Source organism: Carassius carassius, chromosome 39 (assembly GCF_963082965.1).
Source record: "Carassius carassius chromosome 39, fCarCar2.1, whole genome shotgun sequence".
NCBI lineage: Eukaryota > Metazoa > Chordata > Actinopteri > Cypriniformes > Cyprinidae > Carassius > Carassius carassius.
The window spans coordinates 15,445,644-15,472,909 of NC_081793.1; the positions used below are offsets into that span (position 1 = coordinate 15,445,644).

General features: G+C 36.9%; 1 protein-coding gene across 2 annotated transcripts; it reads right to left on the reverse strand.

The window, feature by feature from the left end:
* Window positions 1–423: 423 nt before the first annotated feature.
* LOC132121463 (vesicle-fusing ATPase-like) lies at window positions 424–27,042 on the reverse strand. 2 transcript variants are annotated; one of them, XM_059530870.1, is made up of 22 exons: window positions 26,922–27,042; window positions 24,921–25,006; window positions 24,623–24,722; window positions 24,068–24,107; window positions 23,203–23,369; window positions 22,980–23,087; window positions 22,811–22,886; window positions 21,833–21,988; window positions 16,749–16,948; window positions 14,545–14,710; window positions 14,366–14,440; window positions 14,088–14,275; window positions 13,458–13,553; window positions 13,021–13,177; window positions 12,180–12,313; window positions 11,977–12,043; window positions 11,697–11,776; window positions 10,009–10,143; window positions 4,934–5,047; window positions 3,037–3,092; window positions 2,880–2,953; window positions 424–714 (listed from the first exon to the last, which is right to left on the reverse strand). In XM_059530870.1, exons 1-21 carry the CDS (start codon window positions 26,931–26,933, stop codon window positions 2,923–2,925), a joined length of 2,244 nt encoding a protein of 747 aa, XP_059386853.1. In that variant the 5' UTR covers window positions 26,934–27,042; the 3' UTR covers window positions 424–714; window positions 2,880–2,922. The 2 variants fall into 2 exon arrangements, with proteins under 2 accessions (XP_059386853.1, XP_059386851.1); XM_059530868.1 differs by having other exon boundaries at window positions 424–717.
* Between the last annotated feature and the right edge of the window lie 224 nt (window positions 27,043–27,266).

A 27,266-nucleotide genomic window follows, 5' to 3' on the forward strand; every position in this document is an offset into this window, starting at 1 on the left:
ATGAATAAGGCCACTATTAAGTTACCCATTACTGAGGTGAGGGGCTGAGACAAAGCTTTCCTGACATGGAATGTCCAGAGCCACATAAGAAGGAAGGATATTTCCCTTTTAAAAAAAACAATAAAAGCGATGAACAAACTGCAACAACATACTGGCATGCAAATGAGCATTTCAATATTCTTGTCAGTTCAATATCAATTATTGGCAGGAACTAAACGTTAAAATAATTTCATTTGTTAATAATTTTTTTAAGTCAATCAATAGCAAGCAGAGGATTTGGTCATAATTTTACCACTGCTAAATTTATACGGCCCAGTATATTCAATTTTAGGAGTAAGGCATCGTTGATAGGAATGGTTCATGCCAGTAAATACATATAAATATGATACATTTTAGATATATATATATATATATATATATATATATATATATATATATATATATATAAAAAAACACCTTTTAGATCTTCATATACATGCATGTACTATTTAAAAAATTCGTGATGTCTTAAGACACCTGAGGCACTGTACAAATATGAGACCCTGTGCACGTCAAGGAGCTAGTGTTGAACATTGGGCAGTGTCTGTAATTGGCTTGGAAACATACAGTGCACTATACTTAAGGAAAGTGTGGGATAGAGACATATTCTGTATGTGCGTCTGCTCCCTCTCAGTCTCTCAAGTGCACCCAGTGTTTTCCTGACTCCTTTAACTGCTTCTGAAAGATATGGTACAAAACACAAACAGGAATCCTTATAAAACAATGCACATGTAATACGAATAGATGTAAGCTAAGGTGTCATTTTGGAAGATTTAACAATGTATATTATTTAAATTTTTAAATTTAAATTATTTAAAAAATAAAAATAAAGTATTTAAAAGTTGTCTCTTATGTACATCAGGGTTGCATTTTTGTTGACCAAAAATACAGTAAAATATTTAAAAATGTGGTGAAATCAGTGTCGAATCATCGGTGATGTTTCCTGGGTTCATCCAGTGTTTTGGGTCTTTCAACATCAAACAAACACCTTCACCCAGGTGACCCAGTCGGGGGTGATCAAGCCCCCACCTGTTTCCCAGCAGCGTATAGCCACAGATCATCCCTTTTTATCCACAGCTTTTGCGAGACCTCAAATAAAATGATGATATCATGGTTGCAAAGATATTTCTGCAATGTGTGCTGGGAATTTCAACTGCTTCTCCAAGTCAACCAAAAGCTGACAGTCTCGTGATGTATGATGAAGGCCTGCTGGAGCTTTGTGCTGCAGTGTTGGCTGCTCTCCTTCTTTCACAATCCGTATTTCCTTCCTAGCTCTAGCTCAGTGATGGTACTTACTGCTTGTAATGGCCAAGGTGACACTCTCCACTACTGCCTTTAGAACCTAGTCAAGGACCTTTGGGCTGTAGCTCAGGATGTGTTCTAGTGACATTACAGAGGGAGCAAGAAGAAATATCAGTCTTGGTTGATGGAGAGGTTCGCTGGTATTGGTAAGGCATCATAGACAGCTTGGATTAAGAAATTCATGCACTTTAGCTCTGCTTGCCAGATGTCAGACCATGTGAGCCGCCTTTCCATTACACCTTCCCTTCTCATCTATGCCCCTCTTTGCCTCATACCGGTCACCCTGCTTATGCATATTTCCTCCACTGTCACAATCACCTTGACCTGCACGAGGTATCACCTTACCTTGCATTGGGTTTGGCTGTAGTTTGGCATTGGGAAACTACTAAGCCCTGCTCTTCCACAAGCCACTGTCCCCACCATGACCTTGTGCCTAAGTCTGGACTCTGCTGCATCCAGCTCCCTTGAGGCTCTCCACTTTCTGCCAGTATGGACCGTAATCAATGCCAGCTGCTGGGATCACTGGAGTCTCAGCTTCACTGATGCGGGAGACCATGAACTGCTCTGTAGTGCTGCTAAAAGGGTGCTGCTACTCTTCTCCAGGCGATGCCAACTTGATGTTACAGACTCGAGACTACAGACATGACACTCAACCTGAAGTTGTTATAGTAGTCCAGGATGAGGTCTGTGATCTTACTGGGGACATGGTGCCGGTCCACTGCAGCCTCTACTAACTTTTGTGGTATGGACCCACATGCAGTGGCCATGTCAAGTCAACTGGGTGATTACTCCAGTGTTCTCAAGACAGCCAGGCATCCCAGGAGTCCCTCCTTTCTGCACTAATGTATACATGTAAAGCAGAAAGTCGGTCATATGCCTGGACAGAACTTTGAAGAAGGTTTTGCCCTCAGCACTGAGCAGCGAGATGGACCTAAACTGCTCAATGTAATTTATTCCTGTGATGGCAAAGCTGAAGTCTCAGAAGCCGTTACTGCAGTCTTCAGTGTCACATGATATTAAAGAAATCATTTTAATATGAAGGTTTTGCAATGTTGAAAACAATTGCTTATGGGTTTTTTTCAGGAAAGGCATTTATTTGAAATGTAAACATTTTGTTAATATTATACATTTTACTGTCACTTTTGATCAATCTAATGCATCCTTGCTGAATAAAAGTATTAACATTTTCTTTTATCTTTCCCCAAATTTCGTTTGTTGTTAAAAATAAAAATGCTCTCCACTTCTGAAATATTTTGTGCAAACAGGGAAAATTTTATTTCAACAATCAAGTTTTTTTTTGTTTTGTTTCATTATACATTTGTTTTTACAAACCATTCAAATCCCAAAGGAAAAAAAAATTCAGCTGAATGCGTAATATTACATAAGTTAAATGCAGAACGATCGCTTTGTGTGATGTTGTCTTTAAGTTTTTCAGAATTTGATAACCTCTAAAATGCACAGAGGCTAAAAATTGGAATACTGAAATACTGACAGTCAAATGTAAAAAGTGAGGCTTGGTAACTACATGTCAGTCCTACCAAAATAGCCTTGGTCTGTCAGGCTACTCCCCTGCTCCCGACACTATATGGCCACATGTTTATCAGAGCCAAACCTGGGGAACATGAGGAACATGTCAATGATAGCAATCAATGATAAAGAAAAAAACATCTGAAGCCAACCAAAAAATGGACTTACGCTCCTTCTTCTTTCAGTAGTGCCAAGAACTTTTTAACTCTGTATTCCATAGGCATCTGAAAAATAAAACGGTAAAATACTCACAAGAGGTGAAAAATGGAGAATAAAAGTGAAATCAGAAATGAATGTTTGAACAAACAAAATGGTGTTTGTTTTGGCTATGCTGTTATAAATTCCTTGCAAGCCCCCTTTTCTGGAAAGTTCTGAGATGTTGAAAAGACAAAAACCTTGTCAGCTATGTAAAGTCTGGAGGGTTCGGAGGGGCCCTGAGTTTGTCTGTGAGGAGTTGTGAAGGGGCGACAGTAAATGGCTTTCGGGAAAGGGAAGTGACAACATGGTGATAAATCCGGCACGCTTCCGTTCCTGTTTCACCCAGAACAGAAAGTGTGATAGACAAACCATCCCTGATCCCTTTGCATACTTAATATTGTTTGGTGATGCTTTGAGTGAAATTTCCATAAAAAAAAAAAAAAACACAACAACACAGACTAATTTTATTTTACCATCAATTTCCTTCTGATTTAATAAAATGTCTATAGAAAGAATAATTAAGAAGCTGCACAGGATTAATCTTAGTGATGAACTAGATTCTGCTGTTAAACTTTCCTTTATAGACTAGAATGTGATTTAAGTTCAGAGGAGAGCTCTGAGGAGGAAGACCGTACCAAGGAGGAAAATTAATGAAGGTGTATGCAATAACTTTTCAATTGCCTGGGGCTGCTGAAGAAGTGGAAATTACTGAAAGAATAGAGGGAATGGGGGGAAACGCAGTGTGGCTGTGTGCAGCATGTCCCGGCAGACTCTGTCTCATTCCTCTCTCAGCGCTGCCACATTACTGCATACCACACCAATTACACAGCATCCAGCACAAACACCACTGCAACTCCAATGATGCCACCGCAAAAACAAGACAACACTAACAAACACGGCTGTAATTTTTATTAAACAAGACTAGCAATAATCTAGCACTAATGGTTTAAAATGTACCCAAAAAAGAACCCAGAATAGTTTCACAACACTGGCATAATAAAGCACAACAGTGACTGGAATGTTTTTCAGTGGCCTTGGTTTTCCCTTTATTTTCTCCACATGGATTTTAAAAATGTCTGCAATAATGAGTTCTGAGATGTTGCATTACAACATCCCAACCACTGAAGTAAAAAACAGTTAAAAACAGTATATATTGTAAAGCTGTTTTTGTATTTTAATTCATTTCAAAATAGAATTTATTCCTGTGATGAAAAAGCTGAATTTTCAGAAGTCATTACTCCAGTCTTTAGTGTCACGTGATCCTTTAGAGATAATTTATATATGATTTGGAGCTCAATAAACATTTCTTATTATCACTATAAATGATTCTGTTACATTAAGAAAACTGTGATAAAATTTTGATGAATAGAAAGTTCAAAAGAACATTATTTCAAATATATTTTTCTATTAAGATTTTTGAATAAAAGCAATATTTTGTAAAATATTACATATTGAAAAAAAATCTAATTGTAATATATATATATATATATATATATATATATATATATATATATATATATATGCACATCATAATATATATATTATGCATCTAACATTATTGCAGGATTTTTGAGTATAGTCTGTTTTTTGTCAGGAAAGTGAAAGGCTCCAATCAACTCCAGAAGCAGTCCATATACACCAAAATACATGCAGATGAGGAATATGGAGTTCTGTTTACTAGTGTGTGTGTGTGTGTGTTTATGTGTCAAGAGAGAAGGCACATCTGGAGGGGCTTGTTTTCATTCTGATGCCATAAAGTAATTAAATTTGACATTGACTCAAACCACAAATGATTTTGCAGGAAAAGCTGTGACTCAGGGAGTCGTCTAGACGACCCGCAGGGTGAAAAGGTCTTTCTGCGTCTCACCTGCAGTGACATCTCAATGAGCATCTGCAGCTTCTTAATGCCGAGCCACACGGCTTGTCCTTTCACCATTTTTGCAATAGTTGCTCGCTCTTTTTCCTGGAAACCCCCGAGAAGCTAAACAAAACAGAAGAAAACAAAAAGTCAGTTGAGGCCTAACAATCAAAAACTATGGAAATTATAAATAAATAAAATAAATAAATGCATTTAGCAGACGCCTTTATCCAAAGCGACTTACAGACTAACATTTTTTACCTAACATGTGTTCCCTGGGAATCAAACCCACAACCTTGCACTGCTAATGCAATGCTCTATTACTTGAGCCATAGGAACATATTTATGAAATGTACTTCTAAGTTTTAAAGGTCCCATTCTTCGTGATCCCATGTTTTAAACTTTAGTTAGTGTATAATGTTGTTGTTAGAGTATAAATAATGTCTGTAAAATTCTAAAGCTCAAAGTTCAATGCCAAGCGAGATATTTTATTTAACAGAATTCGCCTACAAAAAACGACCCGTTTGGACTACCGTATTTTTCGGACTATAAGTCGCATCAGTCCAAAAATAAGTCATGACAAGGAAAAAAACATATATAAGTCGCACTGGACTATAAGTCGCATTTATTTAGAACCAAGAACCAAGAGAAAACATTACCATCTACAGCCGCGAGAGGGCGCTATATGTTTTCAGTGTGGACTACAGGAGCAATGAGCAGCATAGAGCGCCCTCTCGCGGCTGTAGACGGTAATGTTTTCTCTTGGTTCATTTCTCTTGATTCATGTCAAATTAATTTTGATAAATAAGTCGCACCTGACTATAAGTCGCAGGACCAACCAAACTATGAAAAAAGTGCGACTTATAGTCCGGAAAATACGGTACATCCCTCTAGTTCCTGCAGTAATGACGTCACTAAAACAGTTTTTTGACTAACCTCCGCCCACATGAATACACTAAAAAGGGGCGTGGCCTTGTTGCGCACCGACAGAGAAGAGGAAGAGTTGCGTTTGTGTTTGTCGTCGAAACACTGTTATTTTCATCTCAGAGTCCAATCACCTTTGTTTGGGCTTCCCAGGGACGCTGTACTTGGAGATTAATGGTTACAATTTATGTTTAACCCTTTCGAGTCGATTAAAGCGGATACGCGTTTTGAGTCATTTTCTGATAACCCCGAAAAGAACTTAAATTACACTTTCAGTTTTAATCGTACAGATAAGAGCAATACACCAATCGAATCTCTAAAGGGTCTACTTTTTTTAGGATACAGACATAATAACAACAAAACTTTGTGCACTTATAAAATAAAGATAACAAACAAGGTGCGCTGTCTGCAGCTTTTGTCTGCGCTGATCTTCTTTTACAAACACGTCATTAAAATGAACTGTAACACCGTGAATACTCAACGAAAATACATGAGAGAGATATCTATAGAAAGCTTGACATGTCTATTTTTTAAAACTAAACAAGTGCCGCCAAAAACAGATATTCTGTGATAAAGTAATCCATATGAAAACAACGCGATGTCAGTTTTTCAAGTCTCCCTTCATTATATCTAATGTGACCACGCCCCCGCGCTGAACGCGCTATTCAGATTCAAACTGAAGCGCGCGGCTTGAATACGCCCACACAGAAGAAAAAGCAGCGAGACTGTTCTTCAAGTTTTTATTTTACTGTTTGCTTCGCGATTAGAGGAATAAGACATTAATCACCCCAAAAAGATGTGATGTGGTTGAGGATTTGAGAAATGGATTTCCTCAGAAAAAAAAGAATGAAGCACTTTATTCAGCAGAGATCATAAACATAAGTCTCTTTTTATTTATTTATATACTTGTACTAGTTTTCACATAACGTGTAAACATTTTACTAGTTAGACTTTTTCCAAATACTTTTTCCAAACTATAATTCCTGACTAAATGTATAGTAATCAAGTGAAACATTATGAAGTTTCAATAACAATATACAAAACTATACCATTCAAAAGCTTGATGTAAATAATATAAATGTAACAAATAGATAACTGTAACAAATGTAAAAACAATGCTTTTATTTCAATTTATTCCCCCTAAAAACCCAGAAAAATATTCTCAGCTCTTTTCAACATTAATTATAATGATAATATAATAATAATAACAATAGATGTTTTTTTTTGTAGAAAATAAGATTGTTAAAAGGATTTCTGAAGGATTGTGTGAGAGAAAGGATGCCAAACAATTAGTTTGAAAGTCAGCTTTGATTGTTCCTGATAAACTGTTTAACTGCTCCCCCAAGTGGATATTAAAGTATGTTGTGGGATAATTAAATATATTCTAAATAAACTACAAACATAAAATTATATAGATTTATTTTGTTCTCACATTCTTTCTTGTAACTCCTTCCTTTCAGTGGCACAGATGATTGAATGGCTCATTATGCAGCTCATTATGCAGCTCTTTGTCTTCTCAGGTGTAAATCACAATGATATTCATGGTAGTTGACGCCTACTCGCATATGACTTTTAAATTTTCTAAGACACTTATTGTTGGTAAATCAATATATTGTTTTCTTTGAGTAAACAAGATGATTTTCACATAATTTAGAAAGAAAAATTCTAGGCTACAAGCTCCAGTTCTCAAAAATCCTGGGAACCATTGTTCTTTATGTGTTTTTTTTTGCCTTATTCAAGTGTTTTAACATTTTTAGTTTTTCACTAACCACGCATAATATTTTTTTTCTCAAAAACACAAATCATGTACATACATGCATTTCACATATTATTATAGCCCAGTTTGTGCTGATTACAGTGAGATTAGTCTTTACCCATTTAGATATTTATAAGAAACTGAAAAAAGCACAAATGTCAGGGCATGACAAAACTTCTCCAGGCCCCAAAAATACCCTTAGACTCCAGAGGGTTAACTCGGTTCCCGAAAATTATAATCCACATGTAAAACTCAATCAGTTTAATGCCAGATTCGCACAAAGATTATTCTTGAAAGATGGAGCAGTTCCCTCTGTCTGGAGATGGCGTTGTTTATGGACCACAACCGGTAAGTATATTTTATTATTTAAGTTGGTGCGTTTAACAGTTTCTGTAACTTATTACACAAAGGGCAACGCTGTTTAGCTTTGTTAACTAGATGTTAGGGCTGTGCGAATGCGATTTTCATGCGCATCTCGTCAGTAAAAACGCTCCTGTGATTATAAGTACATCTCCAGCACGTGCGTTCTTTTACTGTCTATGGTTCAGATCAGGATTGCCAGGTTTTCAAAACAAATCCTGCCCACTTGCTTCTCAAAACTAGCCCAATCGTGTTTCCAGGAGGGCAGCGTACCCTAAACTGATGTCGAATCACAACACAGGAACCGCTGGCACAATCAGAACTGGTTACGTATTTATATCTATAAAGAAGGGACTTTATAGAACAAGGAAGTCATCAGCCCGTTTTTGTGACAGTGAAAACAGCGGTATACAGATAGGTGAATTGTGTAAAAAATACTGTGTTTTTTTACACGTGAAACATGAACACGTTATATTGCACACTGTGAACACAATCAAAGCTTCAAAAAAGCACGAAAAACGGGACCTTTAATGGGATAGTTCACCCAAAAATGAAAATATAATAATCATTTACTCACCTTCATGTCATTCCAAACCCATAAGACATACTTTCTTCTAAAAGATTCTTGAGCAATGTTTCAAATATTTTTACCCATACAATAAAAGTCAATGGGGTCCAAAACAACACTGAACCCCCAATGACATTCACTTTATGGAAAGTGCAACATTATTTCACAATATCTTGTTTTCCACACAAGAAACAAAGTCATACAGGTTTTGAACAATGAAGGGAAGTAAAGGATGACAGAACTGACATTTTTGGGTGAACTATCCCTTTAAGATTATTTTCTTAATGTTAATGAGACCCAGGAACATCTACAAAGTACATTGCTCCATTCTTTCGTCAAGAAAGTTTTTCTGCCCTTCAAACCTAACATAGTGGCTCCAAAACATATGTGGACACCTAGTTCCTTGGTTTTTAAATGATAAAACTGTAGATTTACTATTCTCTATCTGCAATGCAATGAAATTATTTTTACATGAAAGCGATGACAACAGCCTGAAATAACAGTCAAAAAAATCTATTTTTAAATGGAAAAGAATATTGAATCTTTACATGAAATATAACCTAGAAATGTTTTATATTTTGCATCATATTTGATATAATAGGCTTTTATGGCCCATATATTGATCTAGTGAGTATATGGTTCAATTCCAGAGATATGGGGATCTCAATGCGGCTACATGTCCAAATTGCTGAAGATTACTCATCTTCAGTGGTCAAAAACTAAATGAGGGTAACTTGGTTTTCATCCACTGAAAATGTATAAATTCAACAAATCGGTATCAGTATCAGCTGTATGCAAAGTGGCCCACTTTTTATTTTTGACCACTGAAAATGTGTACAATTGAACAATTTACTTCTGGAGCCATACTGAGATTCCAGTATCCATTTTTCCCTCTGTAATTTGGCTCCAAATCTCAGCTGAAAATTGTCATTTTGACCCCTCCGCTACAAAATAGTGAAATACTCAGTGTTCATTTTTATTTAACATGTTTATCTTTCTTAAAAAAAGTAATAATAATTAAAAAAATAAATAATAATAATTATATAAATAATTATTTATAATTATATAATATAAATAATCAAAAATTTGAGCTAGGGATCCTTGGTTGAGATGACACGGAATGACCCAATATAAAAGTTATTCTTACATTTACTTTATAAAAATCTGTCAAGATTTCACAGGGAAAGACAAACGTACCATAACCTAAAGGTGGACATTTTTACAATTATATTACAAGGTCTTTTACTTGCTAAAATATGATTAACTATCACTCAGATGACAATCAACAATCAGATGACAGAAGACATGTAGTGATTATGTAAAGCTGTTTTTTCAGAAAGATTTGATTATGTTGATATTATGCAGAGGCTTTAAAAATGCATGTATCAAAATTAATAAACTAGGCTCTATAAGTTTTTTGGGGCCACTGTACATCTCTTTTATCTCTTAAAACCTTTGTGTTTCTGAGAGCCTCACCTCCAGGGCCTCCATGAGATGTTCTCCTCTAGAGATGTTAGGGATGTGGATTGTAGTGCTGAAAGTGTCCAACATGCCCATCTCCTGCAGAACATCCTTCCTGCTAGTCGTGCCAAGAATCAGCAACTTACGACCCTGCGGTATAAATACAAGCAAACGTGTGTCAAATGATTTATGGTAATACTTTTTAAAACCCTAAATTTCTCACTGGAGAACTTTCAACATGTGCAACTACAGTCGTGCAATGGTGCCTATCTACGTGAAGTAAAGAGGTGGGCCATTCCCAGAGGCCGCAGCGAGCAGAGGGGATTATGGGTCGCCCCCCTGAGGTGCCCAGTATATGCTAGTGCATGCAGATGAGGTGCCACACAGGCAGCGGGCCTGCCAGGTCCCGGCTCTCTCACAAACTCTTTCTATCAACTCACCCAAGACCCGGCTCCCTGCTGAGTGCTGCTCTATACAGTCCTGATCTGGAGGAACAGACCCTCAGCTATTCAAAACACCTTACAAACACAGCACAACACCGATTCCTGCCCGACATACACACTCACTGCCACCAGGCAGGCCGACACAACAGTAGCTTTTTGGGTGACCCATACACTATGAAAAACACAGACTCCAAACAAGAAAACATGCTTACCAAGACTGCATTTATTTAATAGAAATCACAGTAAAAACAGTAGTGTTGTGAAATATTATTACAACTGTTTTCTGCTTTACTGTTTAAATGTAATTTATTCCTGTGATGTCAAAGCTGAATTTTCAGCTTAATACCTCCAGTCTTCAGTGTCACATGATCCTTCATAAATCCTTTTAATATGCTGATTTGGTGCTCAGTGGATCATTTCTTATTATTAATCACAGTTAAAAAATGTTGTGATGTTTCATATTTTTGTAGAAACCATTAAACATTTTTTTCAGGATTCTTTGATGAATCGAAAAAGTTCTAGTTTGAAAGATTTTTTTTTTTTTACATTATGTCTTCAGTGTCACTTGATCAATTTAATGCATTCTTTCTTAATAAAAATATTACAATTAAAAAAAAAATTAAAATTTAAAATCTTACTAACCTTAAATGTTTGAACATACATAAAACTGGACTATTTAAAATACACTATGTTTTTAGACTGCTGTTTTGCTTTATGTATTTATTATATATAAATATTAACCAGCCTGCTGTTTTTAACCAATAAGTTTAAAAGAGTTTACTGCTCACTAGCTAAAATGCTGCTGAGTCAAACACGTAACTGTCATATAATATGCAAAATTAGACAACAGAAACATTTGATTACGTATTAACTTTAGCTCAAGGAGTTAACTCTTTATTATGAGTTCATTGTTAAACTAATTCAAACTTTATTTATTTAAGACCTGTATTTATTCAGGACCACAGTCTGAGAACCACTGGTTTAGGATTATACTTGGGGTTCGAGATTTAAAAAACCCTTACATTAAGGGTAAAATAATAAATTGAAAAAAATAAATAAAAATAATTAATAATAATAGCAGACTAAAATAACTTATATGTCTATGAACAAAGAATACGTAGTGAGTTGTGACTCCGTAGTGACTCCATTGCAGTTAAGAGTGTCTCTCTTTTGATGGTGTTTACAGGTGAAAAAGGAGGTGCTGCCCCCTGTCTGTGGGTGGCAGTATTACAGACCGGTGTGAATGTGCGACTTTCTCACCCGAGGAGGAGGTTTCTTCAATAATACCAGCAGAGCCTGCAGCACCAGGTTAGAGAACCGTGGCCCAATGGGAACAAAATCTGTTGGAGGCAAGTGGAGGAACATCAGAGTTGATTTGACAGTACTAGGTAAGTTTGGTATGTGGAAAATCCAATACATAGTAAAGTATACTGCCAACACTTACTAAATAAATGGGTACACACAATGAGCACAGTGATTCATTTGAACGAATTATCAGGTTTGACACTAAATGCATCATCCTGTCTTCTGACAGACTCACCCAGAAGTCTTTCTATATCGTCCACCACCACACAGCTCAGTTGGGACTTGTAGGCATCCTCAAAGATCTAGAGAAATGAAAACCATAAACCCACTATTAAAGGCCAGCAGCTGAAATATCCCATCCATAACATTCCCCATGACAAATGCTTTTAGAACGTACAGATCTCTTATTGTCTTAACCTACGGCAATGAGGTTGCTACCTTTTTGATGGCCTGACATTTGGCGGTCTCTGTATAGCCAATCATTTTGTCTGGAGAACAGATCTTGATGAAGGGGAACTGGGAGTCCTCTGCGATCTTGGCCGCCAGTGCCGTCTTACCACTGTGAGGAGGCCCTGAGGGAGCGGAGAGCATTCACACTCTCAGTCATATCAGATTGTGTTAACAAGAGAACAAGAGCAGGGAGAAATGCTATTCTCTCAGCGTTTGTGTGTACATGTGTTCAACTGTAACTTGTCAAGCTATAAGTGACACAAATTTACAGTCAGCTACCCTGTTGAACAGTTAGCTATTAGCTCTTATATGAATGAAATTATTATATGTTTACAATTCTGCCATCTTTATCCACACAGCCTCTCTTAGTCCTGTGGAAATTAAAATCACAATATGTATTTGCGGAACCATCAAATCTCAAATGCTTTTATATAATTAAATAAACATGTGCAGCTAATTTCAGAGTGCACTGTGTTAATTTACATGTCAGCAGCTCATGATCCAGTGTTTTCAGTGTCTCTGACCGGCATGGTTCATAGAAAATATTGCACCTATTCTGAGTAAGGGTCTCTTAAAATGTGCATTTAGGAACTAAATATGCACCACTAATTTACCAGATTTGTAAAAAGAAGTGTTAAACGTATGAAAATGAAGAAATTAAGACAAATATTCTAATTGTAACTTTACAGTTATACTCTAAAATAAAATCCTAATTGTTATTTCCTTAAAGGAATAGTTCACCCCCCAAAAATGCTTGTTATATTGCAATAGTAATACTAATTAGTGCATGTCTATGCATTTATCCGTAAAGTTTGTGTGTAAGACTTGCCCTCTAAAAGCACAGATACTAGTGGTGTGCGTTCACTGTTCTGGGTTTGTTGCACCAAAAGATCTCCATCTCCCAGTATGTCAGACACACCATTGCTCCATTTCACAATACCATTCATGATGTAACTACTGTAATCCTCCTGATTAGTGCCAAAAGCCTTTACAGGAAAAAAAGAGAATTGCATTAAATATTAAAGCAATACATTACTTTATACATTGCTAAAATGATCAATATTGGTACTGCATAATGTAAGTTCAAGCTCATTAGGCCTATTAACACAGTGTAGAGTGCACAAAATAATTCACTGAACATTACTTTACATGTTGGATGAAAATAATAACCTCTTCAAGTCTAACTGGGCAGTTCTTTGCCAAAATGAACTGCAATGTGAACCAGACTTAATGTTGATAGTGAACAATATTGAAGAGTGGACTTACAGGCTTGATGTCATTATTCAGAGAGGTCAAGAAATCACTCCTGCTGATTTCTAGCATCTGAGCTTTCTCTATGTCCACCTCCACCTTAGTACTGGCCTACAGGAGCAAAAACACACAGACTGATCCTCAAACTCATCCACTTAATCAAAATTAAAGGTCTAGTAGCAAGAGAAAGAGAGACCTATTACACCAAAGTAAGCTCCATCAAACATGGGAGCATTATGTGTCAACACCATCAAATATGGGTATGTGTGAGCCACTAACACACACACACACACACACACACACACACATTTTGTCTAGCTATACACAAATATCCAGGGGCTTCTAAAATGCTTCTAAAAACTTCTTTTCAAATAAAGCAAGATTTAATTTGTTAACATTTCTCTACCTCAGGCATTGAAACAATATTTTCTTGTATTCATATAAAAACCACAGCATTTAGATGGTATTCAAATGTGTAACGCAACATTGCTGTAATCGGAGGTAAACAGCATTTTATTTATATAATAAACCAATTTTGTAACTTGAGATAAGTTCCAACCAGAGTTCAGAATTGATTTTGTTTAAATCAGCCATAATTAGTTATGATTGTGGTGTTGCATTGTGGATGAGGTGATGAGATCAGACCTTGATGTGACGGTTCATAGCAGTCGACTGGGCAGCCCGGACAAGCCCCTCTAGCTCTGCTCCACTGTAGTTCTTGGTCTCAAAAGCCAGCTCCTTTATGTCAACATCTTTGGCCAGCATGTTTGACTGCTTCATTTTTGCCGTGTGGATATTCAGGATCTGAATACGGCCCGTCTCGTCAGGCAAGCCTGGAGAAAAATGATTAAACAGCTGTTTAGGCTACTTAGAATATGCAACCTTTTATTGAGCAGGGCCATGATGGCTAATGTAGCTCTCACCAATCTCCATTTTGACCTCCAGTCTACCCGGCCTCAAGAGGGCGTCATCGATCAGGTCAGGCCTGTTGGTCATTCCTTAAATAAAGTATGATTTAATAATGAAAACAAAACCAAATCAATGAACAAAAGATGAAGCATGACCATTCTTTATGCTGGCTAATCTCACAGGAAGTTCTCACCAATGACCAGGATGTTGTTGAGCTGGTCTACACCATCGATCTTAGACAGTAGCTGGTTGACTACAGTGTCGTGGACCCCAGTGCTGCCCGCCATGCTGCCACGTTGTTTACAGATGGCATCAATTTCGTCTAATATGATGATGTGCAGTCCACTGTTGGCCCCCAACTTCAAAAACCAAAAAGAATTATAGCATTGCAGCCATAATTTCAAAACCGTCATATAAATGTTCATTTGTAAATGTGAATATATAATAATATTAAAGGTTTCCTTGTGTCGCAGCTGACACAAAAAAGCGTAAGCTGCTTGCATTTAGCAATACAGAGGAGGCTAATTGTTAAATAAAGCAGTTATTTTTGTTATTTTCGCATACAATAAGTATTTTTGTTGTTTCATTTTTGCTCTCTGTCCTATAAGCATTTATACAGCCGTGAATGAGAAGCTGCGGTTCGCCATTACTGTTCTCTTGCTGTAAGTGCTGGAGATACAATGTCAGCGCCAAAGAACCATTCACACAACCAAGTGTTGTGTGTTGGGATGCACCAATGAACATAGGAGTCTATATAGGCTGCTGAGGACATGGTGATTAATTAAAATTTTTGAAGGTAATGTCCCGGAAAAGCTCTATACATTTGTGCTAACATTTTAGTTCTGTGACTGCCTCACAAACTTGTGAGGGTCAGTTCAGCGCTGGAGTTGTGCAAAGTTTGCTTCTGAAAAAGGGATCAATACCAAACTTCATGCACAAACAAACATCCAGACTACAGACAAAGTAAGCATCATGCATCATATTTTGTTTTTCAAAAGATCTTTCTTTAAGGCTAATGTTGCTAAAGCTACCATTGTCTCTGCCTGTTTTCACTAATGCTTTCTTCATGTGCTACCACAATGCTCGTAAATAGGAATACGGTCATCACCAGTTAAACCGTAACACCGATATGCCCACAAGCATATGCTCTTGAAGCTCCACCAGGGTTGCCAGGTTTTCACAACAAATCCCGCCCAATTGCTACTCAAATCTAGCCCAATCACGTTTTGAGGGGGATCCCCTGGTAAATATCGCATTCCGGTGGGGTAAACTACACATTTTAAGAGGAATTCCCCTGGTAAAATTCTAATTTTAAGGGTCTAAATATCACATTATAGGTGTGGCTTAAACCCGTGGGAAAACTGAGGCCTGCTCCACACTCATCTCAGCTCATTTTCATTTAAAGGGGACGAACACAAACAATGGCGCGTTTTGGCTCATACCCAAAAAAATGGCAATTTCAACAAGCTATACAAAAAATTATCTGTGGTGTATTTTGAGATAAAACTTCATATACGCTCTCTGGGGACATCAGAGAACAATTTTAACTATTGTATCAATGCATTCTATGGCACCTTTAAATTGTGTTCCGAAGACGAGCAAAACTTTTACAGGTTTGGAACGCAATTTTGGAATTTTTCATTTTGGGTCGGAGTATCCTTTTAAAAAAAGGATCTCTTGAGCTCCCTGCTTAAATGCCAGGTTGGTGAATGGACTGCGACTGTATGAACTCACTGTGACAATGGCCTACAATTAAGAGTTATCTTCTTCATCTAGGAGGCTGTCAGAGGCTAGGTCTTAACATTTAGCACAGATGGGAGGCCAATATGAGTGTGCATGGCCTCTCATGAGTCAGGGTGAGGGGTTAGAGATAGCTGGACACTATCATTAAGAGGTGACGAGTGAGCTCTTCGAAGTCATGTAGTCACACAGTCTACCAACACAACATCACACTCAAGCACAGCCAGAACCAGCAGTTCACTGCCAACACTTCATGACATATCACCCTTAGGAAAAAAAACAAACGATGATAATGTTTCTAAGCAAACACTAGGCCATTTACAGTAATTCAGTAAGCATATTTCAGCAATTTGGAGTTATTTGTAGAGCTGCTGGAGGACCCGAAACTGGGAACAGCATCCTTTGTGCAAAGCTAAGTTGCTTGCCATGATTTTTTTGACTGTTAATAGAGCAGCCTTTCTTTAAAGTGTCAGATATCAGTGGGTTCAGTCACAGAGCCAGATGAATGTAAGGTTGTGCAAAACATCCATATGGCCTTTCTAAGATAACACTGATTTGTGAAGTGCATGACGTATTGAGGTTTTCCTAAGTGTTTAATGTTTAATAATTAGCTTGAAACGCCATTTTTTCCCTTTATTCTTTTTCCTGGTTTCCTACCCTCTTCTGTTCCTCCTCGGCATCAGCAAACAGCTTTCTGACGTTGGCCTCCGATTCGCCCACATATTTGTTCAGAATCTCTGGCCCGTTGACCACCTTCGGCTCTCTGGCATTCAGCATCTTACCAATCTGACGCGCCATCAGGGTTTTACCACAGCCGGGTGGCCCAAACAACAAGATCCCCTTCACGTGTTTACAGCCTACAGAAAGAGAAAGGGATTGTGGGGTGTAAAGTTCTTTTCTTTTTTTATACGCCATATATTTGCATGCATGTTGGTTAGATTACTATTAATGTTTTTTAAAGAAGTCTCTTATGCTCTTATGATGTACTGTCAATTTCTACTGTCATCCTTGCTGAAAAAGAAAAAAAAATCTTATCCCATATATAATAACAACAAGTATGGCCAAGTGTCTAATACAAATGTTTTCAAAGAAGCACAGAGGTCTTTTTAACCAGCAATGGCATTTCTCAGACAAGAGCCCTGTTTTTGGTTAACAACATCTGCTGGCTGCCATTTGGAGAGAGCTGGAAGGCTGGAGATAACCAGCAGGCCTGAGATGAGAATCAGCACGGCCATTTACACCTGATGACAGACTTTTCACGGAGGAGAAGAACGAGGCCGTGGCCGGACAGACTGAAATGACCTTTAGCTGGTGGGAGTTTTGGGAGAAACTGGGTATTATTGGTGTAAACTCCCACCCAAGCGCAATCAGACAATAACATACTCAGACACACACCCACACCTTCCTTCAGCACCTGGGCTCCAAAACCAACCCCAATTAGGTGCCCACCTTTTTGCTATCAAGACCCACCATCTCATTAGAGCAGCAAGCTGCCTGAGCCAGAGGCCGTTTTCTGCCGCCATCACACCACAAAGGTCATCTCTCGCTCGCTCACACACTCTGAAGGATGTGTGTGTGAGTGTGTATACATGATCAAGTCATCTGGCAGCTTACAGGAATAATAAAAGCATTTTCCTCTACAGGGTTAATCAAAACACTCTCTAAAGTTAAACTGTGAACTGATTGACATTGAAAATTAACAGTTGTGAAAGTCATTCAAGAAAACCTAATTTGAAAGGTACAAAAAACTGAAAAACAAAATCAAATCTATACTAGGCTCTTGGTAGGTGCTTGATAAAGCTAATTCACACTGCACCAGTAGATGCTGACAAACGGCAACAGAAACATTTGTCGGGTTTTGTTGGATCAGTGTGTTACCCATGTCTGTGTCCGTCGGCATTGGTTGGTGCTTGATTTCACTGACTGAACATGTTGAATCAGTGTTTGTAGGGTCTTGGAACATCTTAGATTGGCATATTTTAGTTGGTCAGCTGTTGCCATTGGCCTGTATCTGTTGGTGGAGAATGAATTGGCCTTTAGGGTAGACTGGTTAGTAGGCTGGCCATATCTACTTTATTAGGGTGTTCTAAGTGGTTAATAGGTCTCTGGTTGTTGGTTGCTACTTGCTAGGGTGTTCTGGTTTGTTGCTAAGCATTTGGTAGGTGGCTTTATAGGTGTACTGGGTGGTTAGAGTAGAGTATCCTGGGTTTGTTCAAATTCTGAAATCTTAAAAATGAGCAACAGTAACAGTGATGCTTGACAGTTTGCCAAGTGCAGAACTGAGTGGTAACAGTTACGATAAACCAACTGAAACCACATGTATGTAAAAACCACAGACTTTCCGTGGCCTTAGATGGATTGTGTTAAGCTGAAATATTTAGCAAAAGTATTATTAGACATTAAACATCTAAGCGACACACACACACACACACAAAAAGTTTAATTTCAGAGTAACAAAAAGTTATAGCTCAACTGCTTTATGAGAAGTCCAACACATGATCAAAAATATTCTTAGTCCAAATAAAAGGTTTTATACAAAGATCTTGGTGCATGTTGTCGTGGCCAAAAGTTTTGAGAATTACATAAATATTGGAAATTGGAAAAGTTGCTGCTTAAGTTTTTATAATAGCAATTTGCATATACTCCAGAATGTTATGAAGAGTGATCAGATGAATTGCATAGTCCTTCTTTGCAATGAAAATTAACTTAATCCCAAAAAAACCTTTCCACTGCATTTCATTGCTGTCATTAAAGGACCTGCTGAGATCATTTCAGTAATCGTCTTGTTAACTCAGGTGAGAATGTTGACGAGCACAAGGCTGGAGATCATTATGTCAGGCTTATTGGGTTAGAATGGCAGACTTGACATGTTAAAAGGAGGGTGATGCTTGAAATCATTGTTCTTCCATTGTTAACCATGGTGACCTGCAAAGAAACGCGTGCAGCCATCATTGCGTTGCATAAAAATGGCTTTACAGGCAAGGATATTGTGGCTACTAAGATTGCACCTAAATCAACAATTTATAGGATCATCAAGAACTTCAAGGAAAGAGGTTCAATTCTTGTAAAGAAGGCTTCATGGCGTCCAAGAAATTCCAGCAAGCGCCAGGATCGTCTCCTAAAGAGGATTCAGCTGCGGGATCGGAGTGCCTCCAGTGCAGAGCTTGCTCAGGAATGGCAGCAGGCAGGTGTGAGCGCATCTGCACGCACAGTGAGGCCAAGACTTTTGGAAGATGGCCTGGTGTCAAGAAGGGCAGCAAAGAAGCCACTTCTATCCAAAAAAAAACATCAGGGACAGATTGATCTCCTGCAGAAAGTATAGTGAATGGACTGCTGAGGACTGGGGCAAAGTCAAATTCTCTGATGAAGCCCCTTGCCGATTGTTTGGGGCATCTGGAAAAAGGCTTGTCCGGAGAAGAAAAGGTGAGCGCTACCATCAGTCCTGTGTCATGCCAACAGCAAAGCATCCTGACACCATTCATGTGTGGGGTTGCTTCTCATCCAAGGGAGTGGGCTCACTCACAATTCTGCCCAAAAACACAGCCATGAATAAAGAATGGTACCAAAACACCCTCCAACAGCAACTTCTTCCAACAACAGTTTGGTGAAGAACAATGCATTTTCCAGCACGATGGAGCACCGTGCCATAAGGCAAAAGTGATCACTAAGTGGCTCGGGGACCAGAATGTAGAAATTTTGGGTCCATGGCCTGGAAACTCCCCAGATCTTAATCCCATTGAGAACTTGTGGTCAATCCTCAAGAGGCGGGTGGACAAACAAAAACCCACTAATTCTGACAAACTCCAAGAAGTGATTATGAAAGAATGGGTTGCTATCAGTCAGGATTTGGCCCAGAAGTTGATTGAGAGCATGCCCAGTCGAATTGCAGAGGTCCTGAAAAAGAAGGGCCAACACTGCAAATACTGACTCTTTGCATAAATGTCATGTAATTGTCGATAAAAGCCTTTGAAACGTATGAAGTGCTTGTAATTATATTTCAGTACATCACAGAAACAACTGAAACAAAGATCTAAAAGCAGTTTAGCAGCAAACTTTTTGAAAACTAATATTTATGTAATTCTCAAAACTTTTGGCCACAACTGTACACCACAACTGCATCAGTAGTACTATGGTGTTATTTTACTGATGAATGTCATGAACGCATTGCTGTATATTAATATAATGTAAATTAATACAACAGTGCTGTAAAGTTAGTTTTAGATTTAATATTCGCTGCATATTCCTCTAGGCTTCTTCAGGGACAGTCTGCCAATTCCACTCACAGTGCAAAACGAAGTCAAATAAAATCATACAAATTAATGTTTAAACGTTCATAGCACATGCCTAGTGAGCACACAGACTTATTATGTGGATTCCTCCTTTACTGTACTTACAGTACACAAATAAGTTCATGAAAATAATTACAGTAATTCACAAAAAAAGGATTTTTATCATATTGCAAACGTTGTAGTAGGCTCCTGGTGGCCAGATTGACTTACTACAGCTGAAATGTTGCCAATAACTCCCCTACTGTACATAAAGTATACAATTATTTTCATGCAAATAATTACAGTAATTCACCAAAAGGGTTTTCATGTTTCAAAAGTTGTAGTAGGTCCCTAGTGGCCAGACTGACTTAAAACGTTTAATCCAGGAGTGAAAAGAATTCATTTCTAGCTCAAGAGATTTACGGAGAGATTTGCGAGTGCACAGGACACAGTTTGAGCAAGCTTCGAGCGAGAAGAGAGATTTGTGATTGCAACGGACATATTTTAAGTGCATGCAACTGGTTTTATGGGAGAGCAAAAGAAATATCTGCGTGCTCGTGCATTGTATAAATGTACTTTCGCACAACAACAATCCGCTCTTGACATTTGTCAGTAAAATAACACCATACAGTAAAGGTTATGTTGTGTGAAAAGCCAATATATGGAGATGGTTTGGCCATGCATTATGCTAAGTTTTAACTGTGACATGCACTTCCTCGTTCAGGATTCATCAACATGAGCACCTGTTGAGCATCTGTATGAAACTCTGTGTGAGAAAATGTTTTTAGTTACGAGTAAGAACACTTGTTCGCAATTATTAGCCAAAGACACCCAGTGTGTAAAAATGCTTCAACTGCAAATGATTATAATACTTTCACTGCAGGAGTCAATCTGATGGGAATTTGTCCGCTGGATAGCATCTTAAACAAATGTTTATCTGTTTAATGGGTGAAGGTAAATCATAAACACACAATCAGACTGCAGTCTGACAATAGAATTTAAACTAGGCTTTTGACCGTGAGCCAGAGGCAAAGCAGAACGCAACATAAGGATGTTTCATTTCAATGTCATTTACAGTTAGAATGAGGTGCTGGGAGGATCTGAGAGCTGTCTGTCCAATATTAACACTGTACAATATCCTCTCATTTATTTTGGTTTTGTAAATTGTCAATCAAACTATGTGTTTCATGTTGCCCACAAAACGCTGTGTTCTGCCTCACTAGCCACTTATATTGAGAGGAATGTATAATAAAAAATAATAAAATAATAAAAAAAAACAGATAGAGGAGATATAGCCCATATCTTTCCAAGAGAGACAAGGGCATCATGGCCTAACTAGGTTGTGGTCCTGGTTTACTTGGTACCCAACGTGAGCTATAACACAAGAAGTTAGTTGCTTACAATGTAAATATAATCTTTATCATAGCTGTACAGTTTTCGCTTCAAAGTGGCAGAAGGAGAGAAAAGACTCACCCATCTGCTCCACTATGTCTGGAGGAAAGACTCGCGAGGCGAAGGCCCGACGGAAGATGTCTGAGAACTCCTTGTCTAGGCCTCCAATGCCCATGCGCTCAAAGTTCCAGTCTGGGTTGATGATGGACTGCCGAGAACCTCTGGTCTTTGCTTTTCCTGGAGAAAAATGACCAAAAACAGACTGCTGAGGAACACTAAAGAAATTACATACTTATATAAAATATTAAGGGATGTATAAAACATATTAATAGAGATAACAATTAAGTAAGGTAGCTGAGGTAAAACCACCTGTGTTCTGCTGTCATCTAGTGGTGAAGTTTGGTTTTTACACTATTTGAAGCATATGAATTGAACTGAATTGATGCCACAGATTGAGTCATTGGACAACACATAACCTAAATTATTTTTACTTTTGTTTACAAAATGTGTTTTACACTTCCTATCCCTCAATCTACTTTAACACCGCTAGATACAAAAATGTGAAGTCAAATATGAATAAAATTTTTTACAAATGTAGTGTGATTAAGAATGAATTACCAATTCAGAATACTTTCAAATAGATTTTCAGCTCCATCTATTACTGTTAGCAGTCAGACCGAAAATCTTTTGACAACATGATGTTGAAAAAAAAATCAAGTTCACCCTCAAGTTCTTCCTGTATTGGTTTCTTATTTCTGTTGAGCACAAAAGAAAATATTCCGAAGAATGCTGGTAACCAAACAGTTGACGGTAGCCATTGATTTCCACAATAGAAGTCTTCTCAACAGAAGAAAGAAATTCATACATGTTTGGAAAGACATCAGGGTGAGTAAATGATGACAGAATGTTCATTTTTGGGTGAACTAAGCCATACTGTTTTTCTGACATTGCTATCTACTAATAGGAACTACTTAAAATAAGGAAACTTAATAATAATCATAAAACTGAACAGACATGAAATCACTGTATCAGTGCTGTGTTTGCCAGTTAAACACTAACCAATCAAATTGAGAGATGAGCTCTCAGCTTTCTCAAAAATCACCTGACTGTTGCCATGCAACAGACCAATCTCAATCTGAAAAAGAAAAACGGAGACATACCATGTTTAAGCCATATCTCTATTAACCCATGAATCAGCATGATTTTAGAGTAAGCAATACAAAGCTACCTTCTGTCTTTTGCTAGAGCTTTGCTCGCCTCTAAGGATACTGGAATCCATGGCCTCGATATCTTTTATGACCAGTGAAAAAAGCTTGTCAAAGCAGCTGAAGACAAACTGTCAGGAAGACAATACAGGCTTAATGTGTAACTATGCCCAAACTATATAAAACTTCTCAGACTTCATTAAGTGTGGGTATGACATTCATTTTGTTAGCTCTTTGATAGCTCACCTGCTGGCCCACACTAAAGGCCTGTGGGTTGAAAAACTGGATAAATTCAATCGCCATTTTATCAGAGTCGTAAGGGTTGCTGTCAACGCTCTTCTTCTGGAGGAAGTCGATCTCTAGCGTCATGGTTCCCACATACTGTCTCGAAGGGTCAAAGCTGTAGACACTCACTGCAAACATGACAACAATAAGACAACGCTCACTGTTGAAATATACTATAGATGTTAGTCAGGGTAGACGACATATTTAATATGACGTGAATGGAAATAAGACTTTGTGGGAAATATGTCTTTCCAAAACAATTCAACAGCATGAAACCTGCGCTAGGAACTTATAACAATACTACTCCCAATAAATGTCAACTACTGTTCAAAATGTTTGTGTTAGCAAAATGTGTTTTTTTTTTCTTTTTTATATTTCTATTCTCTGAAGACACAATCAAATATTAATAATTTTTTATACTTTCTATTCATTAAAGAATCCTGAAATATACCACAAAAATATTAAGCAGCACAACTGTTTTCAACATATACATATATATATATATATATATATATATTTGCGTATTTCTTGGGGTAACTTACATATTAATTAAAAACAAATAAGAACTTTCTACATTGCTTTAGCTAAATTAACTGGCAATTATTTCAGCTGAAAACAAAATTTTCTAACTGGCCAAAATAAATCTCCAAAAATGTATTATTTTCCACTAGCTCCATCTATTGTGCTTCCATCTCTCCAACCCAACCAAAGGGTCATCACACTACATTATAATCCATAATTTCACAGCAAACAAAGGAAAACTGTCTCCCTGAGTTATTGCACTATTAGTTTGCAGCCAATCAAATCAGTAAATCGGTACCCATACCTTCAACATCCTGGTTTAGAGAGAGTCCAGCCCATTTCCTCTATGACACAGAGAGCAGAACAATGAGTTTCTATTATCATTACAATTTAGACTATGTTTTTTAACATATTACCAGCCACACAATTATTATTTGGAAAATCCTACTGCTAAAAGCCAAAACAATACATTTGTACAACTTTCTCTTTTTAGCTTGTCTTACTATAGACTAGAGCACACTAACAACAAACTGTGTACTTTTCTCTAGTTGTGTTTCAATCCTTGGTCTCTTGTTTATAAAATATCACATCGTGCCATAAAATAAGACCACTGTGAGAACGTTACTGTAGTACCTGAGAAGTCTTGCTGCTGTCATGTTAACAGATGAACGAGACGCAGGCAAAAACAATGCAAGACATTAAGAAACAAGCATGCTGATAACAACAGTACATCATTGTACATCTGCATACTTATGCAGTTCACAAGACAGAAGGCATAAAGATGGTGATATATTCAGAGTATATCATATGTCACGAGATGTTAGAGAACCCTTTGTGGAATGAAGACGCAAACATGTACCTGAGGTAGACTGAAGGCAATGGTTCCTGGCACCACGCTTGGGTGCGTTCTCACCGTGAACACAAACTTCTGAGTGGGTGTGGTTTTAATGGTCAAATGTCTAGAGAGAATTAAAGCAAACAAGTTAAATATATAAATAAAAGACTATATAAATATATATATATATATATATATATATATATATATATATATATATATATAATTCTGATTTCTTTATTTTGACATAGACATTTTGAATGTATGTGTTTAAACCTAATGACAATCCTCTTTTCTGATTCATTACACATCAAATACTCACTGCCCAGATTTGAAGTCCTTCTCACTTGCAACCACACAGTTTGTGAGAGAGAGTTCATCTGTCGGGCATCTCGCTGCTTGCATTAGCTGTACAGGGAAGAAAAGCACAACAGTGATGAAGTGATAGCAAATCACAGAAGCTGACATTTCAGCCTTGATATACACTTCCAATCAGAAGCTTGTACATTCGCAATCAACTTTTTTAATGAATTACTGTTTTCTAAAAGCCACCTTTTGTCTAGATCAGGTGTTATACACTATATTGCAGTTTAAGACTGGGCTATATTTGCTTATACATTGGTTGAAGTTAACTATATGTAAATATATATAGAGATTTTAGATTAAAAGAATGCAGAAATACTTTTCAACAAACTTCAGACATTTTTAACTATATATGGGTGGTGCTACTAAAGCTGAAAGCTTTATTACTGAAAAAAATCCAACCTATATGTTGACACTCACTCATTTTCATCATGAAAAACACTCATTGAATAAGGAGGCACTCCTCCATTACCTTTTCTGTAACCTGATATTCACTTATTCAAACACTTACAAATCTCTCTGTTTAACCAGCTGGAGCTGGCTCTTAAAAATACTGAGAACATGCAGTAATGCTGTGTGATCTTATAGGATTACTGAAGGGCTCGCTTCTTCATTAAACCCTAGTGTGGTATTACCAATAGCATGAGATGAATTCCAGACCTAATCTCCTCAAACATACAGACTGTAATCATAATGCTGGCTAATGCATATTGCTTAGAATGATTAGCTTAGTGTTGCTTATGCTGGGTCCAAAATGTTGAGACCACACTGAAAAGCTGTTTATTATTACTACTATTATTATTATTTATACCAGTAAATTTGGTTGAAATTAAATCTAGGTTTGAGAACATTCAAATTTGTATGCTCTTATATTCTAATCTAATGTTGTTGTTTTTTGTTTTTTTCATTTAATTATTTTTTCCCCATTATAGCAAAAATGTTATATCCAAAGTGATATTAATACATAAAGAAAATACTATGTAACATATAACAAACAGTAACTATCTAATTGTTTAAAAAAAAATGTAATTTATGATCTCCAGTTTTATTTAAGTATTATTTATGTGCTTTTAAAGAATGTAATAATATTTCTGTATATTCCTGTATATATTTTTTTTATATTCCTGTATATATTTCATTTTAACTTTGTTGAAGTTTTAGTCAGTTGGTTATGTACTTTTTAATTAATTATTTTTAGTAATTTTGTTATTTTAAAATATTTCTATTTTACTTTAATTTATTTTTTATTCATTTTCATTTTAAGTAATGTTAGTATTTAAAATGACTTTATTTTAATCAGTTGTTTAGATTTAATATATATATATATATATATATATATATATATATATATATATATATATACACAGTACAGACCAAAAGTTTGGAAACATTACTATTTTTAATGTTTTTGAAAGAAGTTTCTTCTGCTCATCAAGCCTTTATATAAAATAGATTTATATAAAAAAACACTGCAAAGCTTGAAGAAAAAGAAAGAAAGAAAGAAAGAAACTAAAAGCATAATATTGTATTTTTTTTTTCATTTAGGAAGTTGAAAATTCATAAATCAGTAACCTTGCTTCCTGTAAAAAACTGCATTTATCTATTTTATTAACTCACTCACTCTTGACTGAACTATCTGTAATAACAGCCACAGTTATATTAGCGTGCATTTGACAAAGTCACTCTTCAAATGCCTTTAAAGAAAAGACATTTGTCGGGTCCACATTAAAAATTGTAAATATTATCGTGACTTTTTGTATAAGTAAAGTTAATGTTTTCCTGAAAAGTCATAAGACGTGATGTGGAGTTTGTCTTCCGGTACTGCAAAGAGAGCGAATGACGTGTGCAAACACAGCACGAATGAATGGAGCTGAGCTCTAGACGCGCTGAGCAGACCGTAGATATTATGAGTTACTTCTGTGCGACAACAAAACAACTTTAATCATAAAGTGATACTCACACGGCCAGCCATTGCTACGTTTATCAGGTGATCGAGATGAATTCCGCAAGAACGACACGACTAGACGCTCCCCCTAGCGACTGCTCTCAGCTAAGACTCGCACAACAAACCGGAAGCGAAAATCCACCAAAATAAAAGCACGAACTTTGTTATTATGTATTATAATGATAATAACTTTTTTAAATCGAACTGTAAAATTTATATAAACAATTATAGAAAATATGCAATTAATTTAATAATTTTAATAACCACAATTTATTTATTATCGGTACACAATAAATGTTTTAGCTCATATGTATAAACTCCTGCCCTCTCATGTTTGCATGTTTTGTCATCTAGTCTTTT